Source organism: Gavialis gangeticus, unplaced genomic scaffold, assembly GCF_001723915.1.
Source record: "Gavialis gangeticus isolate Ggan-Ray unplaced genomic scaffold, GavGan_comp1, whole genome shotgun sequence".
NCBI lineage: Eukaryota > Metazoa > Chordata > Crocodylia > Gavialidae > Gavialis > Gavialis gangeticus.
The window spans coordinates 42,197,928-42,218,552 of NW_017729008.1; the positions used below are offsets into that span (position 1 = coordinate 42,197,928).

Genomic DNA, 20,625 nt, shown 5'->3' on the forward strand with positions numbered 1-20,625 from the left:
TTTTTTTTTTTTTTTTTTTTTTTTTTTTCCGCTTACAGATAAGCCTAGCGTCAGCAGAGAGGTCTTTGAAAGCAAAGGGATCCTCGTGGTGGATGTGAACACCTTCATCAGCACTGTGCAGAAGGTGGCCGCCCCCTTTAAAAGAAGCTACTGGTAAGAAGGGATTACTGGTACCGGAGGGCTTACGTGGGTGAGCACTTCCAAGGAGCGCACCCCGCACATGCCCGCGCTGGGGGTGTTGACCTGCAGAAGCAGCAGATCAGCTAGGAGAGCCATTAATGGGAGACTTGTAAATCATGGAGGGGACATGCCCATCTTCTCATGCGTGAGGCAGCAGAGTCCTAGCGCTGCCTGCGGGAACTCTTCTGGGGGTCGTTATGCCCTTCGAGCTTGTGACTCGGTTCTTTCCCTCCCTCGCTGCTGGAGTTTGCATGCTCAGCATTTCCACCTGGTGCCCTGAGACTGGGAACTACAACTGTATCTCAAGCCTTCGGAGATGTCTTCTCCAAGCTCTGGAGCATCCCAGGATGCCACTTGCTGCTGCCTGTTGCCTTAGCACCTGGTGGCAAAGGCTTGTGACCCACAACCACCAGGGAGTTAGACTGGAGGAGGCCTTGTGCTACAGCTGTAGCACCCTGCCAGGTGCTGGGAGAGAGGAGCAGCAGGTGCTCAGCCTGCACACATCCTGCTTAGCTCGTGCCTGTTCCCTGATGGGCTGGTCGCTGGGTCAGGTGCCCGCTGTCCCCAGGGCAGCGCCATCTTTTGAGCCACGTGTGCAAGGCACAGAGCTACCTCCTGCTGGCAGATCACTCATCTGTCTGAGATCCCCAGTCTGAACCTGCCACTGCCTCGGCTCCAGCTCCCTCCTCCTCCCCTCTCCCCGTGCCTCCCTCTTGCTTAACAAGGGCACGAGCTGTCTGAGGGTTGGCGAGGGAAGAAGCAGGTCTGACAGACCAAGCAACCAGACATCCACGTTACCTTCGCTGTCCTTGTCTGTTCACTGATCGGCTGAGACAAGGCAGGAGAACGTGGCTGCGTCCTGCTGATTAAACTGAGGCCCGGCCCTCTGTGTTAAGCCACAGTGTCAGAAGGACGTTAGCAGACCTTGCCTTGACAGCAGGCAGCTGCTCCATGCTGGGCCCGAGTCCCTTCCTTGCTGCCTTGCATTGGGATAAGCGAGTCCCTCCTCAGCCACCCTCCCCTGGGCAGAGAAGCGAGGGGAAGATGTAAGAGGAGACCTCCTTAATTTGCAAGGGGCAAATAGCTTCCTGATGCAAGTGAGGGCAAAGACAGATAAGGGTAGTGGTGGGAGGGTGGGAGAGACATGGCAGGCACCCCTTCGTGGCCCAGCCCTGGGGACCTTTTCTGAAAAGCTCAGAGGAACCTAGCTGTGGACACAACAAGAGCCCAACTCTCCTCGCACTGCGCAGGTGCCCGAGTTCAGCCCAAAAAACCCCAAAGCCTTGCTAGACTTACATCCATCTGCCCTTGTGCCGGGACGGTTCAACCCAAGGCTGCTCAGCCCACGGCTCTGAGCCACATCGGTCTTCAGCCGGTGGCTTGGTATTGTGCTACAGCAGCAGCGTTCTTTCTTCGCAGCCCTCCTGGCATCATGCAAACTCCATCCCCAAGACAAGCACCCATGCCAGCAGCCTGCCCAGCACCCGCACCTTGCCGGACTGTCATGGGTGTTTCTTGGACCGGAGAATGCTTGCGCAGTTCACCTCCGGGGTTGTGTTTGGTGGTGGCTCACACTGACTGCTCACATCTCTGAGCCAGTCCTTAGTTTCACTGCAGTAGTCATCACAGAAGTAGGCTAGAAGGGAGCTCCAGGGGTCACGTCCAAACCATCCTACAGAAATCTATCATCTATTCTTCATGCAATTACCGTCACTCCTAACATAACACTTCATACCCGGAGAGCCACAGCAGCCGTCCTGCTTCCATGCAGCTGCATGCAGCGGGTTGACCCGCTCTCATCCCCGGTCCCAAGGGCCATCTGGGCGACCTTACTGCCACGAGGACCTACTGCCAAATAACACTCATTTTGTTCTAGGTGACAGAAGTCGAGCCCAGGCCTCCCTGCCCCCAGCGAGGACGAAGAACAAAGTGGAGCTCATTGCTATGCTTTTAAGCATTTGAGATGGAAAGAACTTTATTCTTTCAGGTCCTGCGACTGCACAATAAACCCCCTGTGCAGAAAGAACAGGTGACTTCCCTTCCTTTTAGTTGGGTAGATTATTAGACTTTATTTAAGGCTTCAGAAGCTTTCTTACGACGCTATCGGGCCCCAATCCCGGGTTGCTTAGAGAGGTATTTTAACATATGCAATGTTTTAAATTATTTTATTTTCCAAAGGGGAATGTTTGTTAACTGAATCAAGACCAGAGGAAGCAAAATGATTTACTTGACAGCTGGGAGCAATGCCGGTCCATCCCAGCAGCCGGTTTCTATACCTGGGCGGTCATGTACATATGTACACAAGATGCATGTTGTATCAGTGGGCGGGAGGGGAGAGGAGGGCAGGACAGGGGCGGGGGGAGGTTGTACATTTTAAATGGCGGTTGAGGATTACTGCTCTGGCAGTCAGTCTGCAACAGCCCAATCGACACTACAGGTCAAGTTGCTGCAGTCATTTTTTTTAATGGTACCGTTACACTATTGGAACTCCTTTATTTTCCACTACGGAAATCTTGTAAATAGGACAACCGGATGCCGAAACCAAGAGCACATATTTATGGCCTTCCACAAAGCCGATGGATTGAAAGGCCCATTCAGCACTAAAGCAACGTTTGTAAGATACGTTCCCGATGTAGTTGGAAGAAGTTTTTGTAACTAACCTTTTTTTTTTTTTTTTTTTTTTTTAAATAAGTGAACTACGGGAAACGCAGTTGTGTACAGGACACCTTTGTACAGAGTTTGCCTAATAAAACAGGAAAATGACATCTCTCCTAGACTTTGCCTGTCTTCATTTAGGGTTTTCTTGACAGAGAAGAACGACAGATGCTGTGGTAGAGACAAGCGAAGTGTTTTGCCCAGAGTTCAGGAATCCTGCGTTCTGCCTCCCTCGGTAACCCCGAGACCTTCCTTTGGTTTAGCTTTAGCAAGAAATAGCTCAGGGGTTTAAGGGCTCTGCTTAGGTTAGGATCATGCTGAGCAGAGACTTGAATCCAGGAGACGGCCTAAGCCGCAAAGGCCTTTGGCTAGCTTAGGCTACAAACATCACTTGCTGCTGGTGATACCCCAGACATTTTTTTTTTGTGGGCTTGAGAAATTTTTTGATGAAGCTTTCAATTGGCACCTGGATGCCTGTGACCGGTTGGCTCAAAAACCAGCACCGGTCGCTTTGACTGCTGTCTTGCGAATCACACGTCACTGTTTTGAAGAAAGGAGTGATCCAGAAGGTATTGGTGCCCATCACAGGCCCTGTCATCTACATCTCTTGAACAAAAAATACTACAATGATAGTTGCCTGCTAGGTGATAACCCAGTTTGATCCCAGCTCTCACTGTGTGCAAGAGCAATGACCTGACTGACCCCTGCAGCAGAAACTAGAGCAGTTGTACCATGTGTGATGTCATGCAGGTCTTTAATGTGCCCCATAACTTCTCCGTCAGCTGCACTCTCATCTGGTTTCCCTCTCGCCCGACGGGAGTAACTCAACTGGCTCCAAAAGGCTGAATCACAGTTTACGTAACTCCTAGTTCACAATAAGAAAAATGCAAACAGTTGCTTGCACATGCAAGGAGCAGTGGAAATGCTAAAGAGCAGGACTGATCAAAGATGTTTTGGGGGGGGAGTGGGGAGCCTACCTTGTCGTCTTAGAAGCAATCAACTTTTCCCAGGGAAGATCCTTTTCCAGAAGCTGAAAGAGTCCAAGTCTACTTCTCCCAACACACAGACACAGAAGCTGTTCATTTACCTTCCTGTAGAGACGGCACCTGTGAAGGCCTGAGGTGGTGGCACCTCTCCCCTCTGCTTCCCCCAAAGGGGACAAGTGGCTTAATACTGAAGGCTTGTAGGCAGGAGACCTGGCACCTGAAGAGACAGCAGGGTTATAACAAAGCATTTCAAGTCAAGTGAGTACAACTTGCAACACAAAAGTAAAAAGCTCAGGCTCACAGAGTTGGTCTCCTACAACAGCCAGTCCTATAAAAACTCCCTTTGTTTCACCGCCCTGTCCAATGGCATAAAAAGCTGATGTTTTTAGAAGAGGGTACGTTCTTCTCACAGCTTAAATTGCCATCCGGCAGCAAGCTCTCCCAAAGGTTACCAACACGAAAAGCAGTAGATTCAGACAAGGAACTAAGACATTAGTACTCTTTGTACCAATGGCAATTAATAGATGCATTCAAAAAATGCTGTTTGAGGACCGAGGGACTGCCCAGAACCACTATCAAGTGTTTAAGGGAGTTGAAGAACACTATCCTTGTCTGTGTATTTGAATTTGTAGCAATGCAGAGGCTCCCAAGAAGGCTCTTACCCCAAGGAAAAGGATCTTCCTACCTCTTAAACCATCAGCAGCCTCTAATTTTAGTAGGCCTTCAGAGGGGCTCTGATCTTTAAAGCTCTGCTAGCATTGAGTCAGCCATTAGGATCAAGGCATTTAATTCCCACCCCCCCTGCCAAACCTGCACTTTGCTGGTACTAACTACCTGATGGGACAAGCCAAAGATGGAAATCAACTGCCTAGGTTACAAGAAGCCAGACTGACCTGCCATTGATAGTAACAACAGAAACACTTCTAAGTGAAAGACATTTAGAAATACCCTTGTGCCATTCCTGGTTGGAACGGATAAAAACGCTGCCAATTCTTCCAGCAAGAGCCCAGGGGTGCTAGAGTAGGTTGTGGCACGCTGTAGCTCCTCACATGGTGGGGTGGGGAGGGGGAGTCTGGACATGCAGGGCATTTTGGAGCCCCAGCCATCTCTCCTCCCCTTCACAGGGGAGAGGAGAGGGGATTGGAGCCAGCTCTGGCAGAGGCACTTGAAACCAAGCTCCCGTGTTGTGCCCATGCACACGTAACCAAGTGCTCAGAGCAGTACTTGGTTTAAAGAGGTGCTGTGGTGGAGGGTCTTGGGCACTTCCAGGCCCTTTCAAACAGCATGTGCATCTGCTCCCAATTTCTTTCAAGGCTACTACAAGTATCCCCAGCAGGGGCTCTGCTCCTCTTGAGGAAAACACTGGTTTGAAGTAACCACACTCAGTGCACAGGTCACCTGCCTGCTGCTTCAGGCCAAGAGCTCAGCAGCGCTGGAGAGTCAGCATTTAACTAACAGTTGTGTTTGGACTCAAGTCACATTCAGGCCAAGAGAAAAGCCAGCTTTGCACAGGACAGAGTGGGGAGGGCTAGTGTCAAGTCTTAGCACTCCCCCTCCTGGCCAAGTTGGGCTCCAGCCCCATACAAAGGACCTGTACTGTCACCACTGATATTTTGGAGGGGGTAAGAGCGCTCTAGCGGAGCTCCTACCTCAGAAACACTCCTGAGAACAAGAGGGTTGGCTAGCATCTAGAAATGGACTGATCAGAAGCAGCTGTTGGGGGAGAAAAGCTTAGAGAGAGGCCTGCAAGACATTCGGCAGCCAGGCCCATTACCCAACATCCAGCTGGACTGTTCTTTACCCTTTCAAAGCAAGATGCTGCACTGCTTGCAGGTCTGTACCAGGCAAGGGAGACTCACAGAGCTCAAATCAGTCCTGGCATGACCACAGGGAGAGCTGTGCTCAGACCTGGCCACCAGCAAAGCTGTACCTGTCCCCATTAATGGCTGTAACAGCACATGAGGGGATGCAAGCTGGGGCCAGGTGCCATTCAGCATGGCAGTGCTCAGTCCTCTCCCCTACCTCAGCAGGGAGGCTGACAAGTACTTGCCAGTAAAATGCAGGCTTCCTTTAGAAACAGCTGCAGCAGAGAAAAAGAAACACATACACACCAAGGAAGTCTGCTCTTTGCTATTAAGGCAAGACCGCTTGGAGATCTCAGGGAAAGTGGCTGCCCTTCGTACACTATGGGAGCGAATCAGACCAGAGCACAGGACTGGTTTCCAGAATTTGGCTTTACTTCGCAGTACAGAAATCATTTGGAGCCTTCAAGAGACAATCAGGAGCACAGGCTCTGTCATATCAATACTGCAGTGCAGTTTGGTCCATCCAAGAAGCCACATGGGTACAGAAAATACTTTCACATCTTGCCTGCTTTGTAATTTGTTCTCTCAATTTTATTGGATTAAAACACAAAAGGAACCTTTAGGCACAGTTGTGTTCCAACTGATGTAAACTGTTTTAGAAGCTGAAGTGTGGGTTAGGCCCTGTGCCCAGAACTACGCCAACAGTTGCTGCTACAATAGAGGTGGGCTTTGTCCATAATACAACTTGCCACAGAGTTAAGATTGATGGGTAAGACTTTAGGGATGCTGTCCACAGCAATGGGGTGCTCAGCTGAGGTGTTTCTCAATATCAGGTCTGAATGACATCTGTCAAGGTTACTAATACACCAGAAGCACATCATTGTGAAGTATGTTTACAAATGATTAAAAATACAAAAAAAAAAGTAACACAGCTGTCAATGAGTTATTTCAGTATGCACCAACACTTAAGTCTGACAAACAGTCTGCTGTTTGCTTACAAGGTTAGTAATGGTTAAATCAGGTCAGTCATCTGGACAGCAGCCCTACTAGAATGAAATAGTTAAACACATGATATCCAGAAGGGGAGCATTTAACAGTGCAGTACTCTTCAATCTCTCAGAGATGTGATTACAAAAGCAGGCCTTACAATATTGAATTTCATACAGTGTTCATTAAGTTCCTTATATATTCATATTAGCCCATTTAAATTTCTCCTAATTAGACATTTGCTCATTACTGCTGTTCCTCCTCCCCATAGATATCGTTTTTCTTGCGCTTCATTTCTTCAAAGTCAAAATCTGATCCCATCATCCGCTTATAAATATCTTTGATGTCGTCACATGTCGTCTCAAAGTGAGTGGTAGCATCGTAAGTGCGAGAAATAAAGATCTGGAAAAAGAAGTTTCACAGCTTAGCATTTCCAGTTTCTCCCCTTACACACAGACATATCAATCTGGCTGTTGGCCGTTCATACTAACCTGGCTTTCAGTTCCCAAGTCAGTTGGTGCAAACAGGTCACTGATGCTAACAAACCTAAGAGAGAAGACATTTTTTAGCTTGCCTTTAATTACCCAATGCTTTAGGATACCAATACAAGGACCTCCCCACAGCAGAGAGGCCAAGTCAGTTTTCAAGTGCCAGGACCAAACGGCAAGAACTGACCGTGAAGCTCCAAGAGCTGGAAAAGGAAATTTAGGGGCCCCAAGATGCAATCAGCTTGGCAACTCGGTGACAGAGACCCGATGCCAATGGAGTCTCTACCCCACGTCCTCAAGGTCCAAGGATGAGTCTGCCACCACTGCAGTAGCAATAGTCCAAGTCAGGCAGATTCCTGATGCACAGGAGCAGCTAAGAGACCGACAGCTGGGGCAAGCAGGAAAGCTTACTTCTGTTCAATCGGCTCCAAGAGATCCAGGGCAGGTTTGATTTCTCTCTCGGGATCTGCTGTTTCCACGGTGGTACTAACAATGGCAATGTACTTCCCTTGTGCAGCCACATTGTGTGCAGAAGAGATCATGCAGACATAGATATCTAGGATGACATACAAAAAGTAGTCAGAGGTTATTCATATCACGCATCAGCTGATCTGCTAGGTGGTTATGCTGGCAGGGACCTTAAGATGTTAACAGAGATTAACTGGGTATGTACATGGCCCACAAGAAGTATCCATCCATGTACCTGTCCCATTCATTCCAGTGCCTTAAGGGTCATTAGAGAGAGAACAAGATGGACTCTTCTGTGGCCACAGAGGAGCAGCCGCCTCAAGCTACAGCAGAAGTAGTTTAGGTTGGCAATTAGGAGGAGCTTTCCAGCTATGAGGGTGGTCAAGCACTGGAACAGGCTACCAAAAGTGGTTGTGGAATCTCCCTGCATGCTCTTGAAAACCCTCAGGCTACAACAGGCATTGGGCTGGGATAGTTTAGTCAGGGATGATACTGCCTTGAGCAGAGGCCTGAACTAGAGGACCTTGTGGGGTCCCATCTAGCCCTGTTTTCAGAAGCATGTCAAAGGATCTAGGAAAGAACTTTTGATTCAAAGGTATTCAACATACACCCTCTGATAGAGATCCACAGCTGTAAGGCAGGAACCAAATTCATTCTTCTGCCTCCATTGCTTGAGCTGAGCAAGTCCATTGCCGACTCAAAAGGAGGACACCACATTTGAGAGCTGAAAACTGCAGCTCCAGCTGTGTCCAGGAGAGGGCAGCCTGGCCCCAAGCCACACCGCACAACTCCTCCTCGAGTTGTAGGCACGAGGCTTAAACCAAGTCAGACATGTTTAAACCTGGTTTAAGCAACTATTAAAAAAAAAAAGAGACAAATCTCAGTAGGTGGCTTTTAAAAAGCAGAAAGTTCCACTCTGGTTTACACACTTGCCTTGAACTGCAGTCACATCAGATTCAAATAAAAGACTGAACTGATGGGATTGTTAGTTCAGGCCCCCAAAACATAGGCCAAGTCAAAATTACAGGTTTCACTGGACTCAAACTACTTGGTGCTCAAGAAGAACAAGGTCCTAGTCATTTTGAAAAGCCTTCTGATCACTGTAGTGTACACACAGAGCAGTTGAATGCTGGCTCTGTAGTTGTGGATACGCTGGGTATGTCTGCATGTGCAATAAATGTGACTGAATAAAACTGTGGCACAATCTGAGTCAAAGTAAACTAATCCCGACATTACCATCTACATGTGCATTTATGCACAGTAATTTACTCCTGCATCAGATAAAACCTGTGTCCAACAGGACTATTCTAAAGTGGGATAAATTAACATACTGTGCCCTTACTGCGGCACACATGTAGACAGTAACATTTTACTGCACAGCAAGTTAGTCTGTGCAGTAAAGTGTCACAGTGGGTGCATCTACATGTGCAAGTGGTGATGATTTCTAGATGCCCCAAATACTACCTGTTAAGTGACAGCAGCATCTGCCTTCTGCACCAGGAGAGAATCCAACTACTATGGGAGATGGCCAGGAACTCACACATGGGAAAGAGCTCAGAAGCCATCACTATGCCGTAAGCAGGGCGTTTTCTTTGCTCATTCAGTGTCCATTCAACTCCAAGGACAGCAGTGCAAAGCAAAAGAGGAAACAACCTAAGAGACCAGAGTCTTGTTCATCCCCTTTGAGGGAAAGCACTGAGGAGAGAATGTGTGCAGTTTTTCCAAGAAACTGAAACCGCAGCTGATAAAAGTAAGAGATGAGAAGAGCTGGGCCAGGCCACAGCAGCATTCACAATCTTCCAAGGAGGAAGCATTTGTGGGGAAGACACCAAAAGAAAGAAGAGCAATCACAATCTTGTGAGGCTGATTTCCTAAAACTATTCTCTGTGGCTTAAGGGACAGGACTAAAAGCAATAGCCTGCAGCAGAGAAACATACTGAGATTACAAAGAGGTCTCTCTAGGAGAATGGTTACATATTGGAAGAGGTCACACCTAGAGCTATAGATTCCACCACCTCTGGAAATGTTCCAAGACCAGGTTGGACAGATACTGGACCGGGATGGTTTATGCCGCTAATGAAGCTTGGCCAAAAGAAGATCTCATGAGGTCCCTTTCAGTCCTACTTTTTCTAGGAGACCAAACTTCTACTACAAACTAGTAGTTTTGTTAAATCTCTGACTTCATTGAATTTTATGAGCACCCAGTTGGCACAAGGACAGGCACTTAATACGATTTAAGGAACACGCCAGCCTAACACACAAGTGCTCAGCACACCAACAGGCAAGCAGGTAGCAGCCAATCTTCCCCACGCACCTGATTTCCGGTTGACCTGATTCTGTGGAATGATGATCTGGCATGAGTTGGCATCATTTGTGTTCTTGATTGGGTGGCTTAAGATGCAGATTACTCGAATCACTTGACCAACCTTTGTTACACGATCCGAAACATAACTGGGGTCGCAGATGAGTTGTTTGCAGCGGGCAACCTGCCAAGGACAGAAAGAGAGTGCAGTGAATTCCCCCAAGTGAGGAGCCGTAAGCAGGAAGTCTTATCTTACAAGAAGCATTCTCATGGCATAGAATTCATTAGAAGCACCGTTTCTGGGCAAGAGCTAGAGGGCATATTACAAATGCCATCACTGAAGCATCAAGGTGCCTGTCAGGAAACTGCAGTGAAAATTTGTAAGATTAACAGCTTAGGCAGAAGACTAGATTAGCTGGTAGTAGCTGCATTGTGGTTCTGTGAACTATTTAGAAGGTGTTCTGCCTACACCATATTTATATTCCACCTCCACAAGCAGTAGATTCATCTTCAGCATTACCCCAATACAAAAACGGTTGCTCCTAATTTTAGGCCTTGCCTATAGCTTGGAAGAATGGTCAAGACAGAGCTGGGGTTAGCAACATCCTGCAGATTTTGCTGGACGGGCTTTATTTTATAAGCCAGAATTATAATTAAAAAAGAAAACCCACAATATTTCCTGCATTTATTGGAAAAAACTGCACTAAGTCTCACTGGAATATCAGACTAGACATCAAAGCAAAGTGGTGCTTGCTCCTACCCTGGGAGTCTTCAAAAGCAGGCTAGACGATTACCTAGCCGGGGTTGTTTGATCCCAGCATCTTTTCCTGCCCATGGCAGGGGGTCAGACTTGATAATCTGATCGGGATGAAATGTACCTAGACAGTGATCAAATCATCTACAGCATAGAGGTTAGGCATTATGGATGCACTCAGTTAAGTGTCCAAGTGGCCTGACGAAGGTCTAAAGAGGAGGGTCAGAATTGGACTATAATATGCAGTATCTGTTGTGGTTTCCAGTGTTGGTTTATATGCATCATTCCAACTTGCTTAATGAGGGGAAATAATTTTAGCATGCATTAAATACCCTGCTAATTGTGCATTAGATGTGCGCAAGGTAGTTCATATTAAAGTTTAGGCCTTTCTTGAGAGACAGGCAAGCAGAGTCTCCCTAGGCCAGTAGATGTTCATGATTTTTGTCATATCAACTTGCTGTACATCTGGGGAGGCAGGAGGGAGACTTGCTGCCAGGAGTATACAGGCAGCTAATACTTCTTAATGTCAAGGGTACAGTCCGTTTCATATCTTGCTTAATTTTACTTCTGAGTCTGAATGCAATGAAAGGACTTTGGTTTTGCTTGACCTGCTTTACTGCAAAGCCTGGGCAATCCTGGCTCTCTGGATTAGAGGAAAACCCTATCTGAAGAGTTCACCACACATCTAGTGGATAGCAAGAACTACATCTGAAGTCAAGCAAACAACCTTAAACTCTGTTTTGCTTGTGACCTCACTGTCCCAACTGTTCAAGGCTTAAGCATACTTCTAATCCTGCTTTTATAACGCTTCCAAATGAAAAATCCTGAAATATGAGCCTAAATTCACCAAACCAAGAGATTTATTGAATACTGTATGCTTGCTCTTGTGGAACAGCAGAGAGACACACACACATACAGGGTCCTGACAGCAAGCAGTTCAGAGACAAAGACAGTCACAAGAGTTACTTACCTCCCCTTCAGATTTCACACCAACCACTTTGCCATTTTCTATCACAATCTCTTCAATTGGCTTGTTCAGCATGTAGGTGCCTCCATAAATAGCACTTAGCCTACAAGAGTAATGCCACATTAGCACAAGGCTCCGCATTTGGACAGCCATCCCAGCTACTTGTTCGCCTACTCTGCTTCAAGAGACCCCCCGCCCCCCCATGTACTGATTAAGCTCTTGGTAACACAACTCTGTGGTCTTGAAAAGGAGCTGGCCTGAAAGCCTGAAAATATGCTGCAGTAACAAGATATGGTCTTGCCCTCAGGCCTGGATTTCCATGACACTTCCATCTGAAATCAAGCGTTTCATTCGTGCCATTCAAGGATCTGGGGCAGTTTTACTTGCTCTGGTGCCCCTGGCTAAGTTCAGTAGCACAAATAGGCAAATCTTACTCCAAAAAGTTTGCCTCATTCTTTTAAGAGCAGCTGCAGCTTTTTACTGAACTGTTAAACCTCATTGTAACAACTGCTTGCATTTAGTGGAATTGTTGGATTACTACACACTGATCTATGCATCTGCAGGGTTTGTTTTTTGTTTGTTTTTTTTTTAAAAACCCACCACATGGGAATTCCCAAAGCTTAGGTACCTAAGTAAGAGCCCAACCATGTTAACCATTTCCAAGACAGACTGCTCAACTGTGCTCTCATTTCCTATTTAAAGGCTGGTTTTCTCCCAAGCCACGATCACATCAACTTCGAACAGAAAGCACCAGTTCAAAGTGTCTGGATAGCCAAGCTACGAGTAGACTGCAGGCTACAAGCTTCGAAGTGCAGCACGTAGGAAACTGTTTAGGGTTGCTGGAAATACTACTCCCAGATTCAACCCTGCTTCTCCCAATTCCCATTGCTGGCAGTGGGAGAGAGCAGGCAGTGCAAGCCAGCCTGCAGGCCTTCCCAGGAACCAGGATCTCACTTGTGAGAAATCTAGACTGCTTCCAGGTGAACACCAACAGCAAGAGAAACCCTGGCCATGGCACTATTTGCTGAAGCTCCTCAATTCTACAAGGCTTTAATTTGATGTAGTTATGCCAATTTTGAAATCGTCTCTGGCATGAATAATGCAGGAAGCCAATTTCTGTAGTGCAAGGGTGTTAAATGCATGGCCTGCTGGCTGATCTAGCTTACAGAGCTGCATTACCTAGCCACCAGTAGTTTGGGGAAGTGGCCTGAATTCGGGGCCCTTGGGCTACAGTGAACACTGGCAGGAGAACGAGCAAGGGACAATACAGTCCCCATCATCCGACAGCCATTTTGCCCAGCACCACTGCTGTGGCCCCCACTTCCTTGGCCATCAGCCTCTGTCAGAGCCCAGTGCAGTCTAGGCCTGGCCCACAGTGCAAGGGAGTGTTTGAAGCCCCAGTGACAGTGCATCAAAAGCCCTACGAACTGGTGAATTAAGGCAAGTGTCAGCAAGCTCGATGCTAAACCAGTCTGTAACCAAGCAGGTCTTTTCCAATACTGAACTAACATTGTAGAGGGCTTGGCTGCCTCTCAGACAGGAAGTTAAGCGCATAACCACTTCCTCTCAAGTCCATTGAGCTGGCTTGGGGCCAAAGAGGAATCTAATCCACCCCCCCAGACACCTCTCCCCCCAAAAGAGGGATGTAGTGCCCATAAACACTGCTCATGCAGGCCTGCATAGGGCTCAAAAATCCCCCTTCCTGTACTGCCTCCCCCCCATACCTAAACACCCCACTCCACAAGGGGAATTCTCAGAGAAATAAAGGAAGTAAAGAAATGCCATGCAACAGATTAAGCACATTCCCAGGGCCAGCACCCAAGATTTTGCCCAACAAGCTGAAACTCGCAGCTAAAAAATTCTCACCTTGCAAATCCCTGGGGCAGCTCTCCAAGACCATACAAGGGATACAGGTAAGGGCTTTTACCGTATCTAGCCAGTGATTCACTGTACAGTTTAATCCTGTTGATAGTTTCATGGCATGGTTGATCTAAGTAGCTGGAAAGAACAGGGGGAAGAAAGTCAAGATCTCAGCAGACAGCACTTGTTTCACCAGACCCAAGACAGATATGTATTAGGGTGTGCTTTAAGAGTTAGGTTGCCTCTGATGGAGCTGCCTTTCCCCTCTTCCTAAGCTGCCACTCCTGAAGCACACTTCCCCATTGAGGAGAACAGAAGGAGAGAAACAAACACTTTAGGTTTTGCTAGATTGCTCATTTAAGCCTTTAGGTAACCTTTGAGGGATATTTAACCCAAACTACTAGTCTATCAGAAGCAGAAACATCCCACCAGCACTAAGGACCCAGCACTTAAAAATCCATCGTTCCAAACGTTCATAAATGCCCCTTCCCTGAAGGTAAGCTCTGTGCATTTGCAGCTGATGAAGACCCCATACCCTTCAAGGAGAGTCTCCCTAACTCGCAGGGCACGGAAGCAGCGCCCAATCCCAAGTGGTGTTGGTAGCCAGTGAACACACACACACACACACACACACTTACTCATCGGTTCTGTACAGTGCAAGAGCATGACCTGTGAAGTCTATGACATCCTGGCCTAGGTCAAACTTCTTATACACATCTCGCATAGTTGTCTTCTTGGGGTCGACACCTTCAAATGTTCGGGCGTCGTTTTCATCAAAGTTAGCAACATACACTAGAAATTTCCTGAAACGGCGTTTCTCGAACAAGCCCATCAAACCTACAAGGAACAAAAAGCGTTGTCAGAGCAGAGATCTTTGCTACAGATCAAGGAGTCCGATTAGAGACCAGAAAGCAGTTTCAAGTCGGAAAAAGGCTTGACTTGTAAAGCTATGGCATCTGCCAGTCCACAAAGCATTACAGCAGGCGCACTGGCAAGGACTAACAACCCTTCAGTGTGTCCCAAAATTTAAAATCTGTCCAAGTTAGCCCCAAATTAAAGATCGTGCTGCTTGGGCTAAAGGACTCAAAGCTCCAGATTAGCTGGAAAGCTAGTCTGCTTATTAGGGAAGTGCAGAGTAGCTTTCAATATTAGAACAGGACTCAGCAGATGTGCTAGACACTCGGCAGTAGTACAGAGAGCTACTCCTACAGCTCGCAGATAACCTCACTACTCCCAGTTGCCATTAGAGGGGAGAGTACTATCCTGGACCTGTAAGCTTTTTTGGCTCAGCCTTAAACTAAGTAAGAGCCCAATCACCTTCCATCAGTTAAGCAGCTTTGGCTCCTACCCCCTCCAGTGTGCTGCGAAATAAAAGCAAGCCTATTTCTCTAGTCCCTCCATAGCCTTTTGAATCCTTCCCACGACTTAGTAACTGTCTTCATTGCCTCCAGCTTGAGTCTGCAAAAGAAGATGGGAATACTGGTCCTTCTGTGAACAGGATAGAGGCAAAACTAGGTCACTCAGACAGCACCATGAAAACAGGTAGTAGGCAGCAGAGGCACTTGGGCAGTTCGCTAAATTTAAGCAGACACTTCAGGTTACTCTTGGGAACTCTTCAATGACTCAAGGAATAAGAAACTGGACTACTCCAGGCTCCACACTTTCCAGGAGATGGCTATTCAGCATTGCTCCAAGTAACTGGAGCAGTTATCACATTGCAACTGCAAGGAGAAGGAAGATTCAGTCTCTGACCAACTCTTACGGCATGCTGCCCATCTGGCAACACTTCCCTGTACAAGTGTTTGACATGGACATAAAAAAAAAAACCAAACAAACCCGTAAACAAGAATTTGCTGAGTAACTCTTCCCCAGTTTAGGCATTTGGGCTTACAAGAGGCTATGCTGCAAGAGGTTCAGTGTTATCATTTCCATCCCAGAGCACTGGAGAGTCCAGAACCCAAAAGCTGGATGCGACCTTGTGGAACTCCCTTGTTCATTACTGAAGCCCAGTTAAAACAACTCTAAGGACTGATTCAGTGGAGACAAAAACACTTTTGTCTTGTATCTACTCCAATATTAGAAAGTAATGGATCCCCTGACACACAGGTCCATCCCCTCTGTATTCCCCACATGCCTATACACACACAAATAAACTAGAAAGCTGCAAAAAGGGCTTTGTGTGGTTCTCAGCTGGAGATTTCTGTATCTGAAGAGACTGTGGACTCACCAGGCACATCTACTGCACTTTTAGCATCTCGTGCAGATTAACAGCAAAAGGCACATTAATGCGTGTGACTAATAGTCTACTGCACATTAGTGTCACTTAAAACACATGCACTGGTGCTACTGCACAACAGAACCAGTTACAAGACATTAGGTTAGTACTCATTACAGGTACTAAACTTAATGTGCCATAATTACGGCACATTAACGCATGTGCAAGATGTGCCCACCCTGTACAGGATTGAGACACTATCTTTAGCATTCGGAGAAAAAAAAAGAGCACTTTCAGTTTTCATTAGGCTCTTAATCAAAATCCAGGGGGAGTAGTCATCAGCATTCCTTCTGGACACAAAGCTGTTTAGTTTGCAAACTAGCTCCTACTTTGTACTGCAGCTGTGAAAATGCAGTTTCTGCAACGCTTCCATGTGTGTAAGACTACACTGCAACATCAAGACAGGAAGCATCTTTATTTTAATAAATAAAGGACATTTAAAGCAAAAGAAAGTTAAGAATTAAGAGCAATTTTCTGCTGGAACTGGCAACTGAATCTATTTCCCTACTCCTCTTTTTGAGCTGTACGACAATCCTTCAGAAGAGTCCAAATTGCAGACAAGCCAGCTGTACCAGGCTAGGCTTGTTAAGGAGAGCACACATAAGAAATCGCTCAAGATCATCTGCCCTCCAAGTTGTTTCACTTCAGGCCTGAAATGAAGGACAGCAGGGTTAACAACCAGTGCCCGAGCTGCATTCAGCCCACAAAGCGCCTGGATCTGGTCTGCAACACAGGAATCAGCTGCAAGCAGCTCACACAGCACACCCCCTTTTCTGCCCAGCACAGTGCTGCTGATCCCCTCTACAGCCCTCCTTGCTCACTCCTACCCCACCTGCAAGTGCCGCTTACTATAGGTACCCTTTCTCCCCAGTACACTGCTTACTGGAGATAAGTTCTCTTCCTCCACACCTCTCCACTCCAAGATCAGCAGCCACCTTCTCCCCGCAGAGGAGGTGGCAGCAGCCAGGTCACCAACTACGAGTCCCTGGCCCAACACTTTAAATGGTTGCCAACCCTTAGCGTAGAGAATGATTAGCTTGGAATCAGCCTTAGATGCTAAATCTAAATTAACCTAGTATCATACTTGTGAAGAAGCAAGAGCAACTGAAGAGGCAAACCCTATACTTGGAGCAGAACGTATTGCTGGAAGGGGATGTGGCAACACCATTAGGAGTAGTTCAATGATGCACATTACACAAAACTTGGTTATCCACTCTGTTAGCGTGCATGCATTCCCAGTTCATCTGGGAGATTTTCAATACTGCCGATACAACCCAATGACAATACCCCAAAGAGCTGTAGGCTTACAACTGTGGCCCCAGAAGGAAAACAATATCCAAGGGAAAAAAAAAGAAAGAAAGAAGGGACACTGCTTACTGGATGCCAAGGCTTCTGCCTCAGTAGAAGGAACCTTGTAGATTTTGCCACCCTTGTAGACAAAGCTTCCTTCAATCACTTTGAAGTCTAGGTAACGAGTGACTTCTGTGTAAAGCAGCATCTTTACCAGCTGACCTGCAAACAAGAAACCAACAGCAGATCTTTATCTGGGTGATGAGCCCTCTGTGAAGAGAATTATTCTTCTCCTCCAGCTTCAGAACAACTCCCAAAATGCTCATAACAATGCTCTGCCACAGTATCTCCCCATACACTCGAGACATGGCAGGGTCAGAGAGTTGGAAGTGTGGACACCCATCTTAACCAGTTTGCAGAAGACTGCAAAAGTTCCCTTTCCGCTACTTCAAGCGCTGCTAATACGTAGGTACAGTTCCCAGTGTCCTCACTTTAGTAATGCTGCTAGTGACATTTTTTACTTGTCTAATACTTGTCAAATCTTGATTTCACAAGACTGGAATTGCAGTGGCAGAAAACAAAGGGACAGTGCTGTGCTCTATAAAAATAGACAGCCAAATATCCAGACAAAGTTTACAAGCAAGGCAGCTACTTTAGGCAAGACTGGTCTTCACTCCTACCGTCACCCAGAAATTCATGTTAGTTGAGTGGCATGCTACCTTAAGAAACAACTGAACTAAGGATGTAGCTTCTTTATCAGTCTGTGGGTGAGCTGCCTGAACGCAAAGTTCAGTAGGCAGGGCTTAATGTGTTATGACTCATGCCAGACCCACAGTATTGGTAGAATCCCCACCTGCAGCACCGGAGACCTGGGTTTAATTCACGTATGCTTATACAGTTACAGCCATGGAGGCACCAAACATCTGGACTCAGTCTGGCCTTTGGATTCTGTCTCGGTGGACTACAGGATGGGATGGAAGATCTGGGCATCCTCCACACTCCTGCCTAGGCATACATGTTCAAGGTCTAAGTGACTTCTCATGCATACACCACAATCCAGAAGGGTTGACAGTGGCCAAACCACGCTGTCCATCTTGCCAATACACAGTATTGCCAACCAGGGAACACAAGCAAGAATAAAGTGTCTCACATAGGTTTCATGAACAATGTTTCTGGTAGCAGTAATAACAAACATTTAGCAATGTTTTAAAGCTGACCTAGGAACTGGGAAAACCAGAGGACAAGTTAACTGCTGACCAGCCACTTTTTCTGCTAAATGGTAGCTGCAGTGCTCAACGGCAAGTTGGCTGGAACTAGCAATGTGGCCAGTGACTAGAAGAGTCACTAAGGAATGGGTGGGGTGAAGATATCTGCAAGCAACTGGCCTCTAACCCCATTTGCTATCCTATTCAAGTTCAGCACAAGTGTAAGTAGACTGCAAAATCCAGTTTAGAATAAATGCACTTCTACCATTAGAGACCCTGCCTTTAGAAAGGTTGTATAGCTGATTTTTAAGGTTCTTCTGTAACATGCTCTGCTTCTCCAAGACACGGACCCCAACATTTGAGACTGTTTGCTTGTAAACATCTCTCTCAGCTAGGACAGTGAGTTATGGCACCTACCCAAAGGAGGGCAGACCCAGTGGGAGAACAAATATTTTTTGACTCATCTGAATAACTACTTCAAGCAGCCCTGGAAGAGACCTTCAAGACAGCTCCTCAGAACCAATACAAAGAAAGAAATACTGAAGTTGGGACCCTGTCTTTAGTCAGAAATAGCCTCAAGGAGATGCAAGTTACCTACCATTAGCCATGAGGAATTTGGGAATCAGGTCCACGTTCCAGTCTCTCCCTCGTCCCATTGACTCTGGGGGAGACCCTGGTAGATTAAACCTTTTATAAAGCTTTGGGTGAAAACAGAGACAGAAGTATTACTTTCTTTGCTATACTATCAGTTTGCAAGGAAATCTGACCACCCCAGTCTTCCCAGGCAACAAGTTACTGACTCACACATGCAAGATATTTAGTTTGGAAACCTGACTAATGAACAATGCCATGTGCAAATCACATCTAGTACTACTGCAGGTCCAGCAGCAAGCAGGCTGCTCGTACTCATGAAGAGTTGTTTTCCTTCAATGCAGAGCCCTGGAATTGGAGATGGGCTTATCAGGATTACGACCCGCTGAACCAAAACTGCTTTTGTACAGCACAGCAAAGAGTAATCTGATCAACTTTGCTACCTCGCTGAGCAGATCACTGCATTTGAGGCTTTAAAATCAAGTTTCCAGGCAAGTAAATACTCCCTTGCCTTGCAAAGCAGACTCATGATCAGATTGTCTAGAGACCATTTAATTGATTATTTACAGCAACTTCAGCTTCTGGAGTAGGATGTTCAGAGAATTTTGTAATCCTGTAGTTAAGTGAACTGAACAAGTGCCCACTCTAGTTTGCAAAGCTTGGAAAGACCAAAATGCATTAGTGCTTTTACTTTTGAGTTTGTTTCAGTCAGACACCTACTCCATTTTCAGGGCAACGTTCACTGAGAAAGCCATACAGCAGTAAAGACACTTGGGTAAGTTACCTCTGTGAGACTGAAGGAGGGGAAAAAAATTCAACTTTAACTAGATAACTAGTTGTTGTTTCTCCAATCTCATCAAGCATTTAGATAACAGCACAGCTACTATTTAGTCATATCAGACGATAGACCAAAGATTGTAAAGGATAAGGATGTTGGTAGTTTTATTTTTGTCATCCCTGGTACCATTGTACTGAAGAGGAATGCCAATTGTATGACTGGAAAAGTTTGAGACATGTAGTTAGGGAGCAATCAGATAGGTATAAGGATTGAGTATGAGTCTTCAGTACTTACATCCTCCAGTGGTGTAATGGATGCACTTTCACCTCCATAGTAAGAGTTGCGATCCATATGAAGGACCTTCTTTCCATTCACGGACATAATACCAGAGAGGATACATTCCTGTGCACAAAGAGAGACATTTTATTTAAATAAATGCAGGGGAAGCCCCGTGTCAGCTATGCAGCAGAGCTGCCCTGTTTCTAGATTCCAGGAAGGAAACACTGCAAAGTCACCAGGGCTTGCACTAAAGCCAGAGGACCAAACCCTGGCACTTAAGCAGATTGAAGAAGCATATTGGCAGCACGCCAGTCACGTTTCACAAGTTCTAAGTCTCAGCCCTGAGCAGGAAGAGAAGCAAGGCCGCTTTCAGGGAACACAGGCCCCAGACAGCAGAAGCAAGATTGGATATCTGTCAAAGCTGAAGAAGCCTATTATTGCAGGCATGCATTTTTGGTTTTAGGACGCATTATCACCATCTTAAAGATGCAATTGCTGAAGTGATTCTGAGAAGTGATGGAAGACACCTGACACACAGCAGAAAGTGAACAAAAAAAAATTTAAAGTCAAATTAAAATTAGTCTTTGGAATTTCTGCTTTTGAAGCCACAGACATGGAACAATTTTTTGAAATAATGTTGGGCACTGAAGATTCATTCCCACTCTGAAAAGGAAGCTTTCACAGCCCAGAGGAGAGGGGAATGGTGTATGTGCCTCCAATAGGATTGATATGTTCCACAGATGTTGGGGGGGGGG

The 20,625-nt window shown here is 46.5% G+C and overlaps 3 protein-coding genes across 4 annotated transcripts in view; 2 read left to right on the forward strand and 1 right to left on the reverse strand.

Moving 5' to 3' along the window:
- FAM208B (family with sequence similarity 208 member B) overlaps positions 1-2,950 on the forward strand; it is a 60,588-nt gene extending 57,638 nt beyond the window's left edge. For both annotated transcript variants that reach the window (XM_019509637.1, XM_019509636.1), the window contains 2 exons: positions 39-153; positions 2,057-2,950. In XM_019509637.1, coding sequence (XP_019365182.1) covers positions 39-153; positions 2,057-2,060 — 119 coding nt within the window. In that variant the 3' untranslated portion in view covers positions 2,061-2,950. The remainder of the gene's footprint in view (positions 1-38; positions 154-2,056) is intronic.
- COPG2 (coatomer protein complex subunit gamma 2) overlaps positions 1-20,625 on the forward strand; it is a 770,521-nt gene that overhangs the window by 429,441 nt on the left and 320,455 nt on the right. The gene's annotated exons all lie outside the window — the stretch shown is intronic.
- GDI2 (GDP dissociation inhibitor 2) overlaps positions 6,040-20,625 on the reverse strand; it is a 24,339-nt gene continuing 9,753 nt past the window's right edge. Inside the window, exons 2-11 of the mRNA XM_019509649.1 lie at positions 19,886-19,993; positions 18,821-18,920; positions 17,105-17,239; positions 14,091-14,289; positions 13,459-13,590; positions 11,596-11,695; positions 9,884-10,055; positions 7,513-7,657; positions 7,105-7,159; positions 6,040-7,015 (exon numbers count right to left, since the gene is read on the reverse strand). Coding sequence (XP_019365194.1) covers positions 6,860-7,015; positions 7,105-7,159; positions 7,513-7,657; positions 9,884-10,055; positions 11,596-11,695; positions 13,459-13,590; positions 14,091-14,289; positions 17,105-17,239; positions 18,821-18,920; positions 19,886-19,993 — 1,302 coding nt within the window. The 3' untranslated portion in view covers positions 6,040-6,859. The remainder of the gene's footprint in view (positions 7,016-7,104; positions 7,160-7,512; positions 7,658-9,883; positions 10,056-11,595; positions 11,696-13,458; positions 13,591-14,090; positions 14,290-17,104; positions 17,240-18,820; positions 18,921-19,885; positions 19,994-20,625) is intronic.